This window comes from Cetorhinus maximus, chromosome 2 (assembly GCF_964194155.1).
Source record: "Cetorhinus maximus chromosome 2, sCetMax3.hap1.1, whole genome shotgun sequence".
NCBI classification, from domain to species: Eukaryota; Metazoa; Chordata; class Chondrichthyes; order Lamniformes; family Cetorhinidae; genus Cetorhinus; species Cetorhinus maximus.
In genome coordinates, this window is record NC_135880.1 from 205,839,724 (window position 1) to 205,853,177 (window position 13,454).

General features: G+C 41.9%; 1 protein-coding gene across 2 annotated transcripts in view; it reads left to right on the forward strand.

The window, feature by feature from the left end:
• Positions 1-13,454, forward strand: part of clmpa (CXADR like membrane protein a) — a 134,707-nt gene that overhangs the window by 95,629 nt on the left and 25,624 nt on the right. For both annotated transcript variants that reach the window (XM_078531866.1, XM_078531858.1), the window contains exon 2: positions 4,820-4,977. In XM_078531866.1, the coding sequence (XP_078387992.1) occupies positions 4,820-4,977 (158 nt within the window). The remainder of the gene's footprint in view (positions 1-4,819; positions 4,978-13,454) is intronic.

Genomic DNA, 13,454 nt, shown 5'->3' on the forward strand with positions numbered 1-13,454 from the left:
ACTTCTGGCATGGCATTAGTGCCAAAAGTGCTTTACAACAACTATATCAATATGTTCTGCAATGAAATACAACTACTGCAGAAAAGTGAAGGAAGAGGAATGAATATTATATGCAGACTAATATGTGAATGCATATCATGGCATGATACATATAATAATGACATGTAATAGTGATATATATAATAATAGAATAATACACCGTGCAATAATATTGTGTAGCATTCTGTAATAATTTTGTAGATAATCTCTCAGTTGTATTGTAAGACAATTCCATCCCCATACCCTCACTACCTCCTCACATGACTGCTACAAGCATCCACAATATTGTTTTTGGCCTGCATTTGATTCCATTCCTGTACAACTTTCTATATGTCTTATATAAAGGGACATTGAATTCAAAAGCAATGTGGTGATGATAAATAGAAATGGTGACACACCCATAACAGAAAGGATATTTGAACCATGGAAAAGGCATAACATCAATTTACTAGGTTTGTAACAAGGATAAGAGGATATAGGTATGAGGAAAGATCACACAGACTAGAGCTGATTCACCAGAGTAGAGAAGGTTAAAGTGGGGTGGTGTTGAACACCAAAATATTTTTTTTTTGCACCTATTAGTGAATCTGTAGCAAAGAACAGAAAGAAAATTAAGATTAAAAGAAGCGTAAAACAAGAGATTAGAAGAAATTTTTCATGCAAAAAGGTTTATAGATTATAAAACAAATTAGCGGAAGTTGCCAATGAAGCTGATTTAGTCATAATATTTAAGAGGGTGTTAGATAAACACTCAAAGTAAAATATGACATGACACAGAGAAAGAGCAGGAAAATGGGACTGGGGGAGTGTGGAGCTAACATTGGCAAGGCATGAAGAGCCAAAGTGACCTCCTGAAAGAACTTCAAATTTGACAATTCAACATCTGTGTGGTGCGGGCAGTTTGTTCAGTATTTCATTTACGTCCTTCTTCAGATATTTCACCAGCTCTTGTAGTGGAATACCTGTTCTGAGCAACCGCATACATTTTGTTCTCACCAACACAGTCCAATCCAGGTTTATTGGTGATGCAATCTTTCGATACAGATCTCAATCCCAGCTTTAATCTTATTCATTTCTGATAAACTACCATTATTAATATCTCAATACAAGTGCTCCTTTAGTTATCATTCACAGAGCTGAAAAAGTCTTTCTTATCGAGTTGTGTTTAACTGCATCCTTCAATAATATGCATCGGAGCTGCAATTGTTTTGCAAAGGCCCGCACGACCAATATATACTTCATAGATGACAAACTTTAAGCAGTGAGATATATAGTTACAAGTTATATCTTGATCAATGAACCCTGTGAGTGAGGATGTATATGGGAACATGAAATGAAATCAGAGTGGGCAATTCAAATCCACTGTATGTCATTTAGCAATGTCAACAGCACCCACACTTCTGCTGTAGTAAGGAATTGTTTTTACTTCTATTGGAGCATATTCCGTATTTATTTCCATTTCCTTATAAGAATTGGAGAAGGGGCGATTGCTACTTGCCAGTGGCATTTTCACTTGGGAGAACCATAATCATTCATTTTAACCTCCTCCATGGGCTTCACACTGTTCAGCATCTATACAATTGGGCATGGCCCAACCAACTGATTGATTGATTGTGTTCTAGATAATGTTTCATGCAGTGAAAGATCTGGTTAAGTTACTGCACTCCATTCATTTTCTGTAGTTGTCCATGCTTTGGAATTTTTTTATAACAGGCAGTCAGTTTTAAAAAAAAGTTGTGCTGTGGCAAAAGCAAAACCATACATCAAAATTCCTCACATCTGTATTCTCTAAAAACTTTGTTCCATTAGCAGGAACATTCATTTTTTGCTTTGACTTCTTTAAGTCACTGAAAGAGTTCCATTGACCTCTGGCTTTTTTCCATTAATCTGTCAATTCCAATCCAGATTGAAATTGAGAACTCTCTCCTTGTTTCAATTGACTACATTCCTGAGATGATGGTTTTCCAAATTTAGTAGCACCATCTAGTAACCATTTTGATTAGCCCACATTTTCAGAACCTCCCTATTTTTCCTTTGCTCAATGAGATTTCTTGTTGTCTCTTTATTAAGAGAGGGAGGGTCAAACATGGGGAAGTGTTATACAGTTGATTTTCCGTCAACTTTTCTTGGTGGAAACATTGAACTTTATTTACAAGCCAGCAGCAGCTACACGTGTGATTCAAACTCTATAACTAAAGAAGAACTCCATCCTAGAGGTTCCCTGCGCTGCTAACTCATAAGTTTACACATATCATGTGATCTTACAACACAGGATTATTCTTAAAGCTACAGTCCTATGTTTATCAAAACTATAATTACTACAGGAAGAATGGAAATATTTTGACAATAAAAGTTTATTGTGAATTTTCCACTGATTGATGCTATCACTCAGTTTGAAAAAGGATTAATTCGGCTTCTGCCAGCTGAAGCAATTGTGTCCAAACCGATGATGGTGTTTTATCCATGTTGACCCATGAGCTGCTTCTAATTCATTTTATTCATTAAATTTCTATACCGCAATAAATGGGAGAAAATGTTTGTCACTGCATTGAGGTTAATTGATATTCATGCCCTCAATAGGGAAGGGCTTGAAGGAGAAGGTGTAGAGAAATATTTAACCTTTCCATCCATGCCAAATTTTGAACTAGATTGGATGCAAGTGGTTTTTGACTTTGGGCAATGAGAATTTAACCGCCCTTTACAAATCTCTCCAAATTTTTGTTTCCTTTGACTTCAATACAACTAAAATTTGGGAGAGATATGAGATGGGCACAGGAATCGATAACCACCCTATCGCCCAAAGTCAATATTACCCCTAATGTTTCTTACTGCTCTTACTCCAGAGACATTCACCACATCAAGTATTAAAATATCTGAACACTGATACTTCTATTAAATAATGCACTTACCATAAGACTATCAATTATGTAGCTGTTATGGAGGAAGTGGTGACTATATTTCATTAGTGGACAGCCCACAATACCCTCAAAATCCTGGTCAAAATGTCTAAGAGAGGTAGTGGGTGGAATCTTGTGTCCACCCCCCCCCCACCCACCCAACCCACACACACACACTTCATCCTCCCCCTGCCATAGTGAGTTTGGTTGTGGAAGGGTAGCAGGTAGGGACCCTCCACCCCAATTGAATCCATGATGAGAGGTCTGTGGACGGCCTTCCGTCAATGCCAGCAATTGCCCTTAAGTGACCAGTTAATGCTCATTTAAATGCCTCATCCTACTGTCACTGGTATTAACCTAGCTGGGGGGAGGGGGCACGGGGGCACATTGTGGGTTTGCTTGTGGGCTCCAGGAGGAGTTCCTCATTCAAAGGCACTCAATGCCTAATTGGGGGACCCGCTTAAATCCGCACCCCTGCCTTTGTTGTTAACCCCCCTCGCCCAACCTCCCCATAACGCTCAACTCGCGGCCCCAATCCTGCCATCATTCACCTGTGCCTGGGTCCCTCCTCGACCCGAGGGTTGGGTGTAGTGCCTGCGAGTACAGAAGAGCTGCCAGCCCAGGGCTTCTGCCCCCAGGGTCCTTGATCCCGGGGCAAGGCCCACCACTGAACCATTGAATGCCTGGGAGGCACTTAATTCAGCGGGCCTTTCCAAGAAAGCGACACAAGGCTCCCATCATCGGCTGAGACCCCGTCACCTCCATTTAAATCCAGCCCAGAGATTCAAATAGAAATGCAGAGGTTTAAAAAGCAGCCAGGTGCTACATTTTTGCAATCAAGCTCCTGGCATTCACTAATTCTAGCAAATAAAGTTGGTATCGAATTTAGGTTTATATATCAATTTGTTTCAGTGGTACCACTCTTGTCCTTGAATCAGAAGGTTGCGCGTTGAATCCCCAATCCAGGTTTGAGCACAAAAGCCTATGCGGCACTGAGAGAGTGCTGCTTTGTTGGAGACATTAAACTGAGGCCACACCTCCATGTTCAACTGGTCAGAAAAGCTCCCATGGAGCAATTCATGAAAAAGAGCAAAGTAGTCTGTTGTGGCCAATATTTACCTCTAACCAACACCACCAAAACAGATTAATTAATTAACAGATCATTTGTCTCACAGTGATTTATAGGACTCTGCAATGTGCAACTTGGGCTGTCATATTCACCTATGTAATAATGGCGACTGCACTTAAAAAGTAATCATTGGCTATGGGACATCCAGATGGTGGGAAAGATGCTATATAAATAAAAGCTGTTTCTCTACAATTAGTAAAGATGGGAATTTCACCACAATAGCATAGTTGTAATCTTAGAGTGATATGGCTACCAGGGAGTGAATGTTCTAAGAAGTATATGCACATCATAAATGCGCAAATAATTTAATGATTACTGTAGTTCTAGGAATGTTGCTAAAATGTTACTTGAGGAATGTAAAGAGGTGGGCATAATTATAAAGTTACTGGCAGTATTACTATGTGACTTTTATATTCTATAACAAATTGGATGGGTGGATGAATCGAAAAGAACTGGGAACAGAATAGGTATACATAATTTGAACTTCTAATGGAAAGTAAATGCTGACATGGACTAGTCCGGCCAAATGACCTATTTCCTTATTTAAACCTTGGTGTAACCATGGAGAATAGGGAGAAGGTTCACAAAGTTTTGTCCTTTTGGAAACTTCACATTCTTAGGGAGGTCAACTAGACTGAGTGAGCCCATGGCAGTGCAAGTATCATAGGCTTGGAAGTATTGCATCTGTGGACTAGTCTGATTTAATGCTTTCTAATACTGTACCTAACATTGTTCCTTTCTGTTTGGGATTTAGGCTATGCTCGCTTGTGGACTGCAATTGCCCAGTCTGTAGTGAAGAAGGTTGAGGAGCAGGATGTTGTTCTACCATGTCAGCATCGCTTTGGTCATTTAGTATCAAAGAGTCTGGACATTGAATGGCTTTTGCAAGACTCTGAACCCAATCAGAAAGTGGTGAGCATTCCTTTTTGCAGATGGTTTACATTATGGTCAATTATTATTCCAATTGTGTTAATGTTCAATGAAATGGCTAAATTGCATCATGTTACATTATAGTTTGTTCAGCTGGCATATGATTGACCTTTACGCTGTGGTTTTTTAAAGTTAAACACACAACAAGGTTCTTTGTAACTCCCTTTATTATACAGGGTATGGGTGTATCAGGTACCAGTTTATATTAACATAACCTTTTTGCAGGCAAGTTACATTTTTGAAAAGATTTCCCAACTTCAGGAAGACCTGCCCTTGAGCTCTAATCCATTTATTTTAAACAAATTAATGTTTACACTAAAATAACAGAGAGGGGAATTTGTGCTTATGTTTGAGGAGTCAGGTTTACTCTTCATCACAAGTGATACAGAATATAAGAGTAGGGAAGTGCAGCTGTGTTTATTCAGAGCTCTGGCTGCTTCCCTTCTGGATTATGGGGTTAAAATTCAAATTCAGCAAGGTCAGGGGGAGGTAAAATGGCTGCTGTTATATACCCTACTCATTGAATGGAAAGGAAAGTCAGGCAGGATGTATAACAGTGGCTGATAACCTCCAGTGTATTTAAGCCCCATGGTATTCTTTCTTGATTGTCCCATCTTTAGAAGGATACACATCCAGAGAAGATGCAGTAGACTGAAAACTGGAAGGCAGAGACAGCTATGATGAGGGAATTGGTAATTAATGTAATGGATTCATAATTAAATTTATTGATAATTATTTCATATAATGTATTAATATAATGAAATTAGTATAATTATAATAAGTATAATTCCCTGGAGATGAGGAGGTTAAGGGTGATTTTATTAAATAGCAAAGGGAATTTACAGTAGAGTAGACAGGGCACAACTCTTTTCTTCACTGAGGAATCCAGAGAAAGGGAACATATTTCTTAGAATTCAAGTTTTAAGCTAGTTACATATTTCCATACAAAGGCAGGTGAGAATGTGAAACACACAGCTCCAGAAGGTCACATGTAAAACCAGTTCAGGGGATTTAAAGGAGATACATATTTATTTGGGAAGTAAGATTATGAAAAAAAAAGGAAAGTAAGAATTAAAAAGATAGAGCTGCCAGTGGCTAACAAGATGCTAGAGCAGGCTCAGTGGATCAAGCAATCTATTTCTGTAGAACATTGACTCAAGCAATTAAATGGGGATGGTATGTTTCATGGTTAGACCGCTTGCCCATGGAAGAAGCAGACTTGATGGGACAAATAGACTTTCCTGATTCAATGCCTTTTTATTTACTTCATGACAAATTGTTGCTCAAGGCAAAAGGTTCTCAGGAGAGTTGCTCACTCACAAAGGATTGCAATGGATTTCTCTTTGGACACTGCACTGATTAACATAAACTTGATTAACATGGGAAATAATTTAAGCATTCAAACCAGAATTTTCAAAGACTTTGATTCATGCCTACCCAAATAAGTAGTGGTGCTTTAGCTGGTACTATGCCAGCTCTATCACTAATGTGACCAGAATACATCCCTTCAGTGTTCCCTTCCTTGCTGTAGTGACACAATAATGTTCCGTGTTGCTTCACCACCTCAATACAGCTGAACACTAACAAAGACATCATTACATCAACTTAACATTATGCTTAACAGCTGCACGGTTTCCCTGAAACAGAATAGGAAAAGTGACTTGTTTGTTGTCAGGCCTGTGACATAGATGCTCTTGACAGCTTAGGTTGACTGGCCTGTCATATTTCCCTGCTCTGATGTCGGAACTGTTTGCAGTCTAAACTCTACTCCACCATTCCCTTTGCAGCATAACTGAGATGGGGTCTCATTGCTTTGGGAAAATGGGAGTATCAGTGTATTGCCACATGACATCCCACAGGATCTCTGCATCTTGCAGATACCATAAGTCCATCTGACAACCTTTTTTACTACATTTCAATATGAGTCAAATATAAAATATAAGATAAACACAATCAATTTTTTATTTTATTTTACTCAAATTGAATTGCTTTGCATATGCTGATGGACAAATAAACAAGTTGCTCTCTCCATCGATTAAATTTGGCAATAGAATGACCAGAGTTAATGTATTAATCTGATCCCAGGCTTAGATCTGGGATTGTAATTAACAGGTAAATGTAAGATTACATAGAATTATGTTGAATGCATAGCATCTACATCAGTGTTTACGCTCCACACAGGTTTCCTTTTTCTTAATTAATTCAAGAAATGTGTGCTTCGCTGGTTAGGCCAGCATTTATTGCCCATCCCTAAATGCCTTAAGAAGGTGGTGGTGAGCTGCCTTCTTGAACCACTGCAGTCCATGTGGTGTAGGTACACCAGCAGTGCTGATAGGGAGGGAGTTCCACGATTTTGACACAGCGACAGTGAAGGAGCGGAAATATATTTCCAAGTCAAGATGGTGCATACATTGGAGGGGAACTTCCCATGTGTGTGCTGCCCTTGTCATTCTAGATGGTAGCAGTCGTGGGTTTGGAAGTTGCTGCCTAAAGAGTCTTGGTGAGTTCCTGCAGTGCATCTTGTAGATGGTACACACTGGTGTCATTGTGTATCAGTGGTGGAGGGAGTGAATGTTTGCAGATGGGGCGCCAATCAAGTGGGCTGCTTTGTCCTGGATGGTGTCAAGCTTCTTGAGTGTTGCTGGAGCTGTACACATCCAGGCAAGTGGAGAGTATTCCATCACACTCCTGACTTGTGCCTTGTGGATGGTGGACAGGCTTTTGGGAGTCAGGAGGTGAGTTACTCATCACACTATTCCTAGCCTCTGACCTGCATTGCAGCCCAGCTTTTATATGGCCAGTCCAGTTCAGTTTCTGGTCAATGGTAACCCCCAGGATGTTGATAGTGGGGGATTCAATGATAGTCAAGGGGCAATGTTTGGATTCTCTCTTGTTGGAGATAGCCATTGCCCGGCATTTGTGTGGCGCAAATGTTACTTGCCACTTGTCAGCCCAAGACTGGATATTGTCCAGGTCTTGTCGCATTTGGACATGGACTGCTTCAGTGTCTGAGGAGTCGCAAATGGTGCTGAACATTGTGCAATCATCAGCGAACATCCCCACTTCTGACCTTATGATGGAAGGAAGATCATTGATGAAGCAGGTGAAGATTGTTGTGCCTAGGACACTACCCAGAGGAACTCCTGAAGTGATGCCCTGGAACTGAAATGTTTGACCCCCAACAACCACAACCATTTTCCTTTGTGCTAGGTATGACTCCAGCCAGTGGTGAGTTTTCCCCTGATTCCCATTGACTCCAGTTTTGCCAGGGCTCCTTGATGCTACATTCGGTCAAATGCTGCCTTGATGTCAAGGACAGTCATTCTCACCTCACCTCTGGAGTTCAGCTCTTTAGTCCATGTTTGAACCAAGGCTGAAATGAGGTCTGGAGCAGTGGCCCTGGCAGAACCCAAACTGAGCGTCAGTGAGCCGGTTATTGCTAAGCAAGTGCCACGTGATAACACTGTTGATGGCCCCTTCCATTACTTTACTGATGATCAAGGGTAGACTGATGGGGCAGTAATTGGCTGGCTTGGATTTGTCCTGTTTTTTTATGTACAGGTCATAGCTGGACAATTATTCCACATTGCCTTGTAGATGCCAGTGTTGTAACTGTACTGGAACAGCTTGGCTAAGTGTGCGGCATGTTCTGGAGCACAAGTCTTCAGTGCTACTGCTAGAGTGTTGTCAGGGCCCATCGCCTTAGCAGTATCAATTGCCTTCAGCCGTTTCTTGATATCACATGGAGTGAATTGGATTGGCTGAAGACTGGCATCAGTGATGTTTGGGGACCTCTGGAGGAGGCCGAGATGGATCATCCACTTGGCACTTCTGGCTGAAGGTTGTAGCAAATGCTTCAGCCTTATCTTTTGCACTGATATGCTGGGCTGCCCCATCATTGAGGATGGAGATATTTGTGGAGTCTCCTCCTCCAATGTGTTTAATTGTTCACCACCTTTCACGACTGGGTGTGGGAGGACTGCGGAGCTTAGATCTGATCCATTAGTTGTGGAATCGCTTAGCTTTGTCTATCACTTGTTGCTTATGCTGCTTGGCAAGCAAGTAGTCCTGTGTTGTAGCTTCACCAGGTTGACACCTCCATTTTTGGGTGCACCTGATGCTGCTCCTGGCTTGCCCTCCTGCACTCTTCATTGGACCAGGGTTGATCCCTGGATTGGTGGTAATAGTAGAGTGGGGGATATGCCAGGCCATGAGGTTACAGATTGTCCTGCTGCTGTTGATGGCTCACAGCCCCTCATGGTTGCCCAGTCTTGATTGCTAGATCTGTTCGAAATCTATCCCATTTAGCATGGTGGTAGTGCCACACAACACGATGGAGGGCATCTTCAATGTGAAGATGGGACTTCGTCTCCACAAGGTGGTCACTCCTATCCATACCACCATGAACTGATGCATCTGCAGCGCACAGGTTGGTGAGGATGAGATCAAGTATGTTTTTCTCTCTTGTTGATTCCCTCACTACTTGCCGCAGACCCAGTCTAGCAGCTATGCCCTTTAGGACTCGGCCAGCTCGGTCAGTAATGGTGCTACCGAACCCCTCTTGGTGACGGACATTGAAGTCCCCCACCCAGGGTACATCTTGCCACCCTCAGTGCTTCTTCCAAGTGGCATTCAACATGGAGGAGCATTGATTCATGAGCTGAGTGGGGTGGGGGGGGGTTGTGGCACGTGGTAATCAGCAGGAGGGCTCTTTGCCCATGTTTGACCTGATGCCATGAGACTTCATGGGGTCTGGAGTCGAGGTTGAACATTCCCAGGGCAACTCCCTCCCGACTGTATACCACTGTGCCCACCTTAGGTTGGTCTGTCCTGCCGATGGGACGGGGCATACCCGGGGATGGTGATGTTTGGGACATAGTCATACTCACGGAAACATACCTGACAGAAAATGTCACGCTGTTGCTTGACTAATCTGTGAGAAAACTCCCAGTTTTGGCACTAGCCCCCAGATGTTATTAAGAGGGACTTTGCATGGTCGACGTGAGTTTTCTGTTGTCGCTTCTGGTGCCTAGGTCAATGCTTGGTTCTCGATCTGGTTCCATTCCTTTTAGGCTTTTTAGCGGATTGATACAGCTGAGTGGCTTGCTAGCCCATTTAAGAATCAGCCACATTGCTGTGGATCTGGAGTCACATGTAGGCCAGACCAAGAGAGAACTACAGATTTCCTTTCCTAAGAGGGATTAGTGAACTGGATAGGTTTTTACAACAATGGTTTCATGGTTATCATTCAATTTTTAATTTCAGATTTTTATTGAATGCAAAAATTTCACCATCTGCCTTTGATGAGTTTTGAACCCTGGTCTCCAAAGCATTACTCTAGGCCGCTGGACTACTAGTCCAGCAACAATACCTCTATGCCACCACCACCTCCCACCTTTCTTCATCTAACACTGCCAGTATAACCTCCTAATCCTTTAACTCTTATATGTTTGTATAGCTTCTATTCGTTAAGAAGCAGTTGTATTTAATGATTGTTAAGATTTTCAGAGCAAAAATCGTGAATATCAGATTCTTTATGCTGATATAGGAACAGGAAGATTACCATTTGTTGCATTAAGTGCCCTGGGACATTTGAGAGGCGCTATGTGAATACAAGTTCTTGTTGTTGTGTAACATTGAGCTTTCACCTCTGTGAATACTGGATCAAATTCTGCTGCTGTTCCAGTTCAGTCTATAATATGAGTGTGGATTTCATTAGTCAAGTAAAAATGAAAAAAACTGCAATTGCTGGAAGGCAGAAAGAAAAATAGAAAATTCTGGAAATGCACTCATCAGTTAGCATCTGCAGCGAGAAAAGACAGGTTGATTTTTTTTTGAGCAGAACCCTCTTTTGTTAGCTGGTTGTTTAACAATATGAATTAATGTAAAAGTGTTTGAATAGCCTTTAGGGCAGAAAGCCTTCACCCTTATAGAGACAAACAGAAGGAAGTCACTCCGTACTTCATGTGTTAAGATCATGGACATTAGACAACTTCCTCATGAATGGACCAGCTGCTGAGGCCAACAGCATGCAACGTAGAGTGATCTAATCTTTTTTTCCTAAACGTCACTGCCAACAGACACAGAGGCTGCACTGCCCTGCATTGCTGCCAGAAATGGGCCACATGGAGGTGTGTGACTGAGAGAAAAAAACTAGGGTCCTTCAAGATGTTACATTAGCACTTATTCTGACTGGTTGCAAACTGAAAGTGGAGCCTGCAGTTGTCAGTCCTAGTTTTACACCCACCTGCATGCGTTAGTGATGTGACATGATGGCAGTGAGGCCTAAATGTCTTATTCCTGTTCCAACCTTTTTACATTCATTCACTTTCCTAAACTGGAGTACTGTGATATGACTTGTTGGCAGTCAGTGATTAGCTGAATGGTGTAGGTGGGGCTGTTGCTAGTTTTCCAATTTTTATATATAAATGGACAAAGGTAAATCATTTCTCAAAAGAAACGCTGACTTTAAACAAGTTCCAATCCAATAAAGTCAGTACCGATTTGCATATCTTTTTTTAGTCACCTCTTCAATCCAACCCACATTTGTACTGAAGTTAGAAAAGTTGAAATGTGGAATCGAAAGTTTACATAAAGTGATGTGTGTCCAAAAATGAAGTCAGAGGAGTAATAGAACAATGAAACTTTACATTCGCCCTTCACGGCAGAGTGCACCATCATTCAATGTCCTGTCCATTCTAGTGGCCTCAGTGAACATATATTGATGTTTTAACACAAACGTCATTGGCATATGGCATTATGTCAGGAATCTAGGAAACCTAAAACAAATTTTGTTTAACAGATATTTCAACTTCAACTAGCTTACGTTTGGAAGGAATTTTAAACAAGTATTTAAAATGTGTAAACTTAGCGTGCTACGAGCTACTGATATTCATTGCATTTGCTTGTCTAAGAGGCAGCCAATTTTTCATGTTGAAACTTTCTCTTACTTCATTAACGCTCTCTGTAACCTCCTCCATTTTTATAACCCTCTGAGATGTCTGCATTTTTCCAAGCCTGGCCTCTTGTGCATCTCCAATTTTCAATGCCCAGCTATTGGTGGCTGTGCTTTCAGATGCCTAGTCCCTAAGCCAGTGGTTCCCAAGCTGTGGGTTGCGACCCCAGTTGGGGGTCACGGAAACGGCGAATGGGGTTGTGTGAAATAAAATTACATTAATCCCATACAGTGTGGTACAATAGAGGACTTTAGATATCATTGCAGATACTGGAACAACTCTTCTTTCATAGTGACAGGAAACAGGACAGGTCAATACACCGGGAATTTGCATTATGAGCCGCTGTCTCTCTGGAGCCTTGGAACTTTCTGCAGTGGCTCATTACCAGCCCTGCAGTTTCACCCCAAACATCCAATCAAGGCTTCACCTTCCCAACCATCCACCTATGCCCGCTGATCCACCAATCGCATCTTCGCCTCCCTCACTTGCTCACTGGCCCTTCAATCACAACCTCGCCTAACCACTGTGTGCTCACTGATCTTACAATCACAATTTTCCTCCTTTCAATGCTCGCTGCAATGGTTCGTGCTTTTTTGATTGTGCAGATCACGGCAGTCCTTCAGCCGGCTTCACTCTCTCTGCAGTGCGGCCTCACATTCACTGCTCTGCATTCATAGGATGTTGGCATCGCTGGCTAGGCTAGAATTTATTGCCCATCCCTAATTACCCCTGAGAAGGTGGTGATGAGCTGCCGCCTTGAACTGCTGCAGCCCATGTGCTGTAGGTACACCCACAGTGCTATTAGGGAGGGAGTTCCAGGATTTTGATCCAGCGACAGTGAAGGAACAGATATATTTCCAAGTTAGGATGGTGAGTGGCTTGGGGGGAACAACCAGGTGGCGGTGTTCCCATGTGTCTGCTGCCCTTGTGCTTTTAAATGGTAGTGGTCGTGGGTTTGGAACATGCTGTCGAAGGACCATTGGTGAGTTCCTGCAGTGCATCTTGTAGATGGTACACACTGCTGCTACTGTGCATTGGTGGTAGAGAGAGTGAATGTTTGTGGATGGGGTGCCAATCAATCAGGCTGCTTTGTCCTGGATGGTGTCAAGCTTCCTGAGTTTTATTGGAGCTCAATAGCCTTAGAAATGTGAGATATCTGAGAATAAAAGGTGGAGCTTCCTCTCTCGAGCCAAACCCAGGGAGCACATACACTGAGCCTGTACAATGTGATTTTGAGAAACTATGTTGTAACATGCATGTCCATGCATCTCATTAGGCCTGCTGAGTACATGAAATAATTTGTACGAAGTACTGTAAAAATATAGACTTTCATATTTATATAATGTATTATATGTTGATCTTTAATAATTATGCACTGAATGTTACCATGTTGCTTTATTGCTGTTTTGTTTCTGTTGGTTTCTGGTGTTGCGTTAATTTTCAAGTGTTAAAATGAGGTTGTATTGGAAAATAGTTGGGGAAGTGCTGCCCCAAGCTCTGGAA